Source organism: Bufo bufo, chromosome 5 (assembly GCF_905171765.1).
Source record: "Bufo bufo chromosome 5, aBufBuf1.1, whole genome shotgun sequence".
Lineage (NCBI taxonomy): Eukaryota > Metazoa > Chordata > Amphibia > Anura > Bufonidae > Bufo > Bufo bufo.
The window spans coordinates 505,258,774-505,267,372 of NC_053393.1; the positions used below are offsets into that span (position 1 = coordinate 505,258,774).

The following is an 8,599-nucleotide window of genomic DNA, read 5'->3' on the forward strand; positions in this document are numbered from 1 at the left end:
GAATCCAAATGCGTAAAAATTTTTAGACATTTATATTCCAGACTTCTTCTCACGCTTTAGGGCCCCTAAAATGCCAGGGCAGTATAAATAACCCACAAGTGACCCCATTTCGGAAAGACACCCCAAGGTATTCGCTGAGGGGTATATTGAGTCCATGAAAGATTGAACTTTTTGTCACAAGTTAGCGGAGACTTTGTGAGAAAAAACAAATGGGAAAAGTTGACTTTTAGAGAGATATTTCTCTCACCCAGCATGGGTATATGTAAAAATACACCCCAAAACATATTGCCCTACTTCTCCTCAGTATGGCGATACCACATGTGTGACACTTTTTTGCAGCCTAGGTGGGCAAAGGAGCCCACATTCTAAAGAGCACCTTTAGGATTTCACAGGACATTTTTTACACATTTGAATTTCAAACTACTTCTCACGCATTAGGGCCCCTAAAATGCCAGGGCAGTATAACTACCCCACAAGTGACCCCATTTTGGAAAGAAGACACCCCAAGGTATTTTGTGATGGGCATAGTGAGTTCATGGAAGTATTTATTTTTTGTCACAACTTAGTGGAATATGAGACTTTGTAAGGAAAAAAATAAATAAAAAATCATCATTGTGACAAAAAATAAAAAGTTCTATGAACTCACTATGCCCATCAGCGAATACCTTAGGGTGTCTACTTTCCGAAATGGGGTCATTTTCGTTTTTTTTCTTCTGTCTGGGCCTTGTAGAACCTCAGGAAACATGACAGGTGCTCAGAAAGTCAGAGCTGCTTCAAAATGCGGGAATTCACATTTTTGTACCATAGTTTGTAAACGCTATAACTTTTACCCAAACCAATAAATATACACTTATTGCATTTTTTTTTATCAAAGACATGTAGAACATTAAATTTAGAGAAAAATTTATATAGAAATGTAGTTTTTTTAAAAAAAAATTTACAACTGAAAGTGAAAAAAGTAATTTTTTTGCAAAAATTTCAGTAAATTTCGATTAACCACTTCCCATCTGGGCCATTTGCCCCCTTCCTGACCAGGCCAAATTTTGCAAAACTGACATATCTCACTTTATGTGGTAATAACTTTGGAACGCCTTTATTTATCCAAGTCATTCAGAGATTGTTTTCTCGTGACACATTGTACTTCATGATAATCATAAATTTGAGTCAAAATATTTCACCTTTATTTATGAAAAAATCCCAAATTTATCCAAAAATTTGAAAAATTCGCAATTTTCTAAATTTCAATTTCTCTGCTTTTAAAACAGAAAGTGATACCTCATAAAATATTTATTATTTAACATTCCCCATATGTCTACTTTATGTTGGCATCATTTTGGAAATGTCATTTTATTTTTTTAGGACGTTAGAAGGCTTAGAAGTTTAGAAGCAATTCTTCAAATTTATAAGAAAATTGCCAAAACCCACTTTATAAGGACCAGTTCAGGTCTGAAGTCACTTTGTGGGGCTTACATAGTGGATACCCCCATAAATGACCCCATTGTAGAAACTACACCCCTCAAGGTATTCAAAACCGATTTTACAAACTTTGTTAACCCTTTAGGCGTTCCACAAGAATTAAAGGAAAATGGAGATCAAATTTTCAAATTTCACTTTTTTGGCAGATTTTCCATTTTAATCAATTTTTTTCTTTAACACATCGATGGTTAACAGCCAAACAAAACTCAATATTTATTACCCAGATTCTGCGGTTTACAGAAACACCCCACATGTGGTCATAAACTGCTGTATGGGCACACGGCAGGGCGCAGAAGAAAAGGAACTCCACATGGTTTTTAGATGCCATGTCCCATTTGAAGCCCCCTGATGCACCCTTACAGTAGAAACTCCCAAGAAGTGACCCCATTTTGGAAACTAGGGGATAAGGTGCCAGTTTTATTAGTACTATTTTTGGGTACATATGATTTTTTGATCATTCATTATAACACTTTATGGGGCAAGGTGACCAAAAAATTGGTTGTTTTAGCACAGTTTCTATTTATTTATTTTTACAGCGTTCACCTGAGGGGTTCAGTCAAGTGACATTTTTATAGAGCAGATCGTTACGGACGTGGTGATACCTAATATGTATACTTTTTCTCATTTATTAAAGTTTTACACAATAATAGCATTTTTGAAACAAAAAAATTATGTTTTAATGTGTCCATGTTCTGAGAGCTATAGTTTTTTTATTTTTTTAAAAGAGATTTTCTTATGTAGGGGCTCATTTTTTGCAGGATGAGGTGACGGTTTTATTGGTACCATTTTGTGGCACACACGCATTTTTGATCACTTGGTGTTGCACCTTTTGTGATGCAAGGTGACAAAAATTTCTTGTTTTGACACAGTTTTTTTTTTTTTTTACGGTGTTCACCCGAGGGGTTGGGTCATATGATATTTTTATAGAGCTGGTTTTTACGGACGCGGCAATACCTAATATCTATACTTTTTTTTATTTGTTTCACTTTAACACAATAATAGCATTTTTGAAACCAAAAAAATGATGTTTTAGTGTCTCCATGTTCTAAGAGCTATAGTTTTTTTATTTTTTGAGAGATTTTCTTATGTAGGGGCTCATTTTTTGCGGGATGAGGTGACGGTTTTATTAGTACTATTTTGTGGGACATACGCGTTTTTGATCACTTGGTGTTGCACTTTTTGTGATGCAAGGTGACAAAAATTGCTTGTTTTGACAGTTTTTTTTTTTTTACGGTGTTCATCCGAGGGGTTAGGTCATGTGATATTTTTATAGAGCTGGTTTTTACGGACGCGGCAATACCTAATATGTATACTTTTTTTATTTTTTCTATTTTTAATTTTTTTTTATTCCTTACTTGGGGACTTTTTTTTTTTTACATGTGAAACTTTTTTTTATTTTTTTATTTTCAACCTTTTATTTTTATTTTTTTTATTTTACACTTTTCGTCCCCCATAAGGTCATACAAGACCTCTGGGGGACATTTACTTCACTTTTTTTTTTTTTTTCCACAGTTCATTTCTCCTGTAACTGGGGCTGACATAGTAGCCCCAGTTACAGGACAAATGCACCCCTATAGAGGCTGTACAGCAGCAATCCTGCGCTGTACAGCCTCTCAGCAGGGCTGATCGAGGTCTCTGAGAGACCTCACACAGCTCCTGCACACTCCGGTCACGGCGGTCACATGACCGCCGGGCCGGAACAGGAAGCGCACAGCGCTTCCTTCTCTGCAGACACAGCGCTCGGTGAGCGCTGTGTCTGCAGCGATCTAGAAGGCAGGGACACCTGGGCACTGTCCCTGCCTTGTCTTAGGGTTGCCCTGCTGTCACTGACAGCGGGCAACCCGATCAGCAGCTGCACGATTAGCGTGCAGCTGCGATTTCTGAAAGGACGTTTTAAAACGTCCGTTCAGAAATAGACGTCCACCCATAGGACGTTTATAGTCTATGGGCGGACGTGAAGCGGTTAATAACAAGAAAAGTTAAAATGTCAGCAGCAATGAAATAACACCAAATGAAAGCTCTATTAGGGAGAAGAAAAGGAGGTAAAATTAATTTGGGTGGTAAGTTGTATGACCGAGCAATAAACCGTGAAACTAGTGTAGTGCAGAATGGTAAAAAGTGGTCTGGTCATTAAGGGGGTTTAAGCTAGGGGAGCTGAGGTGGTTTAAGGGGTTGTGTCACAAAGCATATTCTACATTTTTCAAACCAGCACCTAGATATGAATACTTTCAGAATTGCATGTAATTTCAAAATGTAATATAGCCACTGATCTCTTCAATAAAATGTACTGTATCTGTATAGCGCCACCTGCTGTTTCTTTTCCTTCTTTTCAGATATCTAAAGATGGCAGCCGTTATCACAAGACTTTATTAGTCGCATGCATATGCCATAACTGTGAGTAGCGGCGCATGCATAAATTTATTTCACAATGAATCCGAACTTGGTTTCATGGAGCGTGTCACAATCATTAACAAATCCAAGTTTGGATTTGTTATGTACAGATGTAGCCGAGCTAAACTTGATGGTTAACACATTGACATTTTTCGCCTTAAAGGGGTTCTCCAGGAATTAAGAAAATGAAAATACTTAAATATTACTTTATCATAAATATATTCCCAAATACCTTACATTAGTTAAAATGGCTTGTTTTGTCTGGGGAGCAATCATTAGAAAAAACTAAATGGGCGCTGTCCTATTAGTACACACAAAACCTGTCCTAATCACGCAGGAGGACAAGTTACTTCACCTGAGCTGAGCTAAAGAGCTGCCTTATCCTCCTCTCTGCTCTGCTTGTCAGGGATTATCATCCTGAATACAGTTTAATATGGTCAATGGTCATCAGCTGAATCTCTGTAGGAATAAAGTTAATGAGCAGATGTAGCTAATGAGCAGCAGCTCTTGTATGCAGTCTCCATTACCACAGCCCCACATTGTCCTGTCCGTCTTCTCTGTACTTCATGTCTCCTCATGAACTCCATTCCTACAGAGATTCAGCTTCTTCTCATCTGTATTCAGGATCATAATCCCTGACAAGTAGGAGAGGAGGATGAGGCAGCTCTTTACCTCAGCGTTGTGAAGTAACTTGTCCTCCTGTGTGATTAAGACAGGCTTTGTGTGCACTAATAGGACAGCAGCCATTTTGTTTCTCCTAATCATTGTTCCCTAGACAAAACGAGCCATTACAACTAATGAAAGGTACTTGGGAATATATTTATAATAGAGTAATATTTATGTATTTTCATTTTCTTAATTCCCCGAGAACCCTTTTAAGGACCAAGCTGTTCTTTGGAAATTTTTGCGGTAATAACTTTGGAGCACTCTTACTTATCCAAGCCATTCTGAGAATGTTTTCTCGTGTCACATTGTAGTTCATGATAGTGTTAAGTTTGAGTTTTTGAGTTTAAATATTTCACCTTTATTTATTTTAAAAAATCTGAAATTTACAGAAAATGTGGAAAAATTAGCAATTTTTTGAAAATTTGAATTTCTCTGCTTTTAACTAGGATAATGATACCTCATAAAATAGTTATTACCGGTACTTAACATTCCCCAGATGTCTACTCTATCATTTTGCAAATGTCGTTTTATTTTTTTGGACAATGGAAGGCTTCGAATTTTAGAACCAATTTTTTTAATTTTCAAGAAAATTTCCAAAAACCAGAAAACAGCAGATTTTGATGGATTTAGGTTATAAATACCATGTTGATATTGAATAGCCTCTGGGGACCAGTACAGACATTTTCTGACAACAATACATTTATTTTTCTCTAAATGGTGCTGTCTCAGGACTTATTTTTTGCGGGATGAGTTTCCATCATCATTGGTTTTATTTTGGGGTACATACAACCAGTGGCATAGTGTGGGTTGCCAGCACCCGGGGCAAGCAAAGTATTGTGTACCCTAATTTGTGGACACACCTCTGTTTATAGAACCACACCCCAAATTAACACTAAACACTATAAAGCATGTTTTTTGAGCACATGTGTTACTTGTGGTTTTTATTGGAGATTTCATGCCAGTTTTTAACAGATCTCACCCTTCTATTGAAAAGGGTGAAATCCACACAAAAAATTGCAAACACAATGAGCACGCTGCAGATTTCAAAATCCGCACAGCAGATTAATTTGTCTAATCTCATACACTTTGCTGGTACTGTACTAAGCTACGGTTTTCCCCCACGTGATTCTGCAAGAAAAAAAACTGCACGTAATCGACAACATATGCATGTAGCCTAATAGACAAATAATACTGCCAAGACCATGAACACTTATTACCACCTCATAATATTCATGACTGAATATTAAACCAGACTGATACTGGGAGTCCCTTTCTCCAAATCTGATGAAGTGGTCAGTCTATTCATTCTCTTTGGGACTACTGGAGATAGCCTAGTGCAGCACTCAACTATTTCTGACAATCCCATAGAGAATGACTGGAGTGGCAGAGTGTATGCCTGACCTAGCACTCCATCAGATCGAGGGAACAGGATCCCCGTTCTTGGGATCAGTGGGGTCCCAGTAGTCAGACCCCCTCCTGATCAGTTAGTTAGCCCCTATCTTTGTGATGGCTAACCTCCGGCACTCCAGCTGTGGTAAAAATACGACTCCTAAGATGTATACTTGCTTGGCTGTTCTCAGAATCCCATAGAAAAGAAAGGAGAATGCGGGGATTCGTAGTTTCACCACATTGTTTTCGCATATTTTGTTGGTTCTGCTGCTTCAGGCGGCTCATCCCTCTTGCTCATCACCATATGAGACATTGTTATGTCAAACTGCTTTTAGCTTTGTTTTTTTCTGGCCATTTCAAATAGGGGAATTGATACCATCTTCTTGTGTAAAGCCAGGTGGTTTATTAGCTGCGGATGTCATTGGATTACAAGAGTGTATTTGCCTTCGGATTTGCTGCTCAAAAATTTATCATTTTGGCTGCGGAATGTGGATTATTTTGTGTAGTGTGGATAGCCCGGCCTGCCCATTCCGGGCTGTGGTTGATTTCTTATCAGTCTGGAGTGTAGTTATGTTTGGCTTAATTTGTTGCTCTGACGATGTTTGTTTCTTTTCAGAAGTTCACCTCCTAATGGTCTGCTACCTAGGACACTGCATGTCGGCCTGGAGGGAGGAGTTTGGGTTTCCGCAATGTTAAAGTATTGTAATGGGGTATACCGGGTCTTGCACGTGGGAGGTAACGATGTGTGTTTCCTCAAGATGGTGGAGTTGATGAACCTTATCTGTGCTGACTTGGAAAGTATCACCAGTTTGTTTTCTGAAATTGTGATTGTTTGGTCCAAGATGGTCCAAGAGGAAGGTGGACTTGCCCACCAGGAGTCCAGTGGTCGAAATACCATTTCGGATGCTGTGACACTTAACCCAACACTGCAAATGCAGAGGACACGTGCAGTGTATTTGAATAGAAGACACACATCGCATGGAGGTGATTTGATTGGTCACATGACCCTCCATCTGCAGCCATTTGATGGACAAGACCTCTGTGTGGACAGTGCAAAAGAATTGGCAAAGAGCCATACCTTATCAAATGTAGAAAATGGTTCAGAATTTCTGCCAAGGCTGTATTATTAAGTGCCATATAATCATTTTACAAACACAGTGGTCAACAGTAACCAGAAAGTGGCCCATCCCTTTAAGCATTGTGATTTTCTCATTATTTTAATAACGTATAATAAGTTCTGTCTTGTGTCCTTAAGCTAATTCATATCCTAAGCTTGGCACATAAAATGCTACCTGTCAAGGCAAATAATTCTGCAATTAATGAAAAATCGTGTATGTGTAGATACATGAGGAAGTAACTGAAGTTTGTTTTCCTTATTAATACGTGCACGATGGTTATAACACTCACCTCCAGGAAAATTACATCCAATGCCAACTATGGCTATATGATCTTCTTCCATCCTGACAATTCTTTACCTCTGAAAGATAAATAAGTAGTTGGTGGGCATGTGCTATGATGAAAAATTAAATTTAACATATTTTTAAGGTTGAACATTCTGTGCTGATTCATATCATTCAAGCTCAGGTTTTTTTTATACAAAGCTCCAGATCTAGTCACAAACATGCACTTTCTAGATAAAAAATTGATTGACATCTAAGTAGGGAGTAGTGACCTGTCTCTTGTCAAAAGATAAAACTTTCTAATATATCATGACGGATATTGGTCACAAACATTAACATTTTTGCTGATGAATATTTAGGTTGACCTTCCTTTGGCTTATTCAATATGGCATCAAAATGTTCTGCCTTTGGCTTTTACTCGTTGTGCAAATGTATACTGTTAAATGGTCAGTGCCCAGTCATATAATTAAATAAAAAAATTATGGCTTCCTTCATCAACCACTAGGAAGCATTTAGTTTATATTAGGCTCATAATGACTACCATCAACATTGCATCCTTACAGATGGGATGCCAGGGCTGAATATAAAGATTTGGCCCTGAAAGTATTCCCAGAGTGAGGTTTCTTTCACAGTGCTAGCAGGAGTTCCGGCAGGCTGTTACAGCAGAGAACAGCCTGCTGGAGCTCTCTGGATCTGCCATTGCCGGACGCTACCGCAATGCTCGCCGGCCCCATTGACTATAATTGGTCTGGTAGAGGTCCAACCACTACACTGCAAATATGCCAGGATTCAGGATTGTGCATTTCGGTAACGTTCGGCAATGCTGTATCCAGATAGCTGTTGTGTGCCAGGAAAACCTGCCGCAACTATAGTGGCAGTGTGAAACAGGACTGACTTTAACAGAATCACAAATCTGTGGATGTCAGCTCTATATTACAGATGAATATCTGCTGCACTGGCTGGGATTGATTACTCTGATCCCAGACATTTGCAGTACCCCAGACCTGGGGATATCTGCAATTGCTGTTTTATTGTATATAGTTATATTTTATCTATTGTGTGTTATCACACTGTACCTTTCATTAAGGAAATGGATGGCAAATGGTTTGCAGGAACAGGGCTAACCATCCTGTTCCTCCCCTCCTAATAGAAGTGGACTGGTCCTGTTTCCTGCCAGGAGGGGGGAGGGCTTCCAGAGCAGCCTCAGAGAGGAGAGGAAGCACACTGCAGAATCTCCTGCTCCCGTTAGAAATTCTCCAGAGAGAACAACTTTATTC

The 8,599-nt window shown here is 38.7% G+C and overlaps 1 protein-coding gene across 1 annotated transcript in view; it reads right to left on the reverse strand.

The window, feature by feature from the left end:
• The window catches only part of LOC121002598 (phenolphthiocerol/phthiocerol polyketide synthase subunit C-like), a 29,724-nt gene extending 22,331 nt beyond the window's left edge, over window positions 1-7,393 (reverse strand). The window contains exon 1 of the mRNA XM_040434042.1: window positions 7,330-7,393. Coding sequence (XP_040289976.1) covers window positions 7,330-7,381 — 52 coding nt within the window. The 5' untranslated portion in view covers window positions 7,382-7,393. The remainder of the gene's footprint in view (window positions 1-7,329) is intronic.
• Window positions 7,394-8,599: the final 1,206 nt, after the last annotated feature.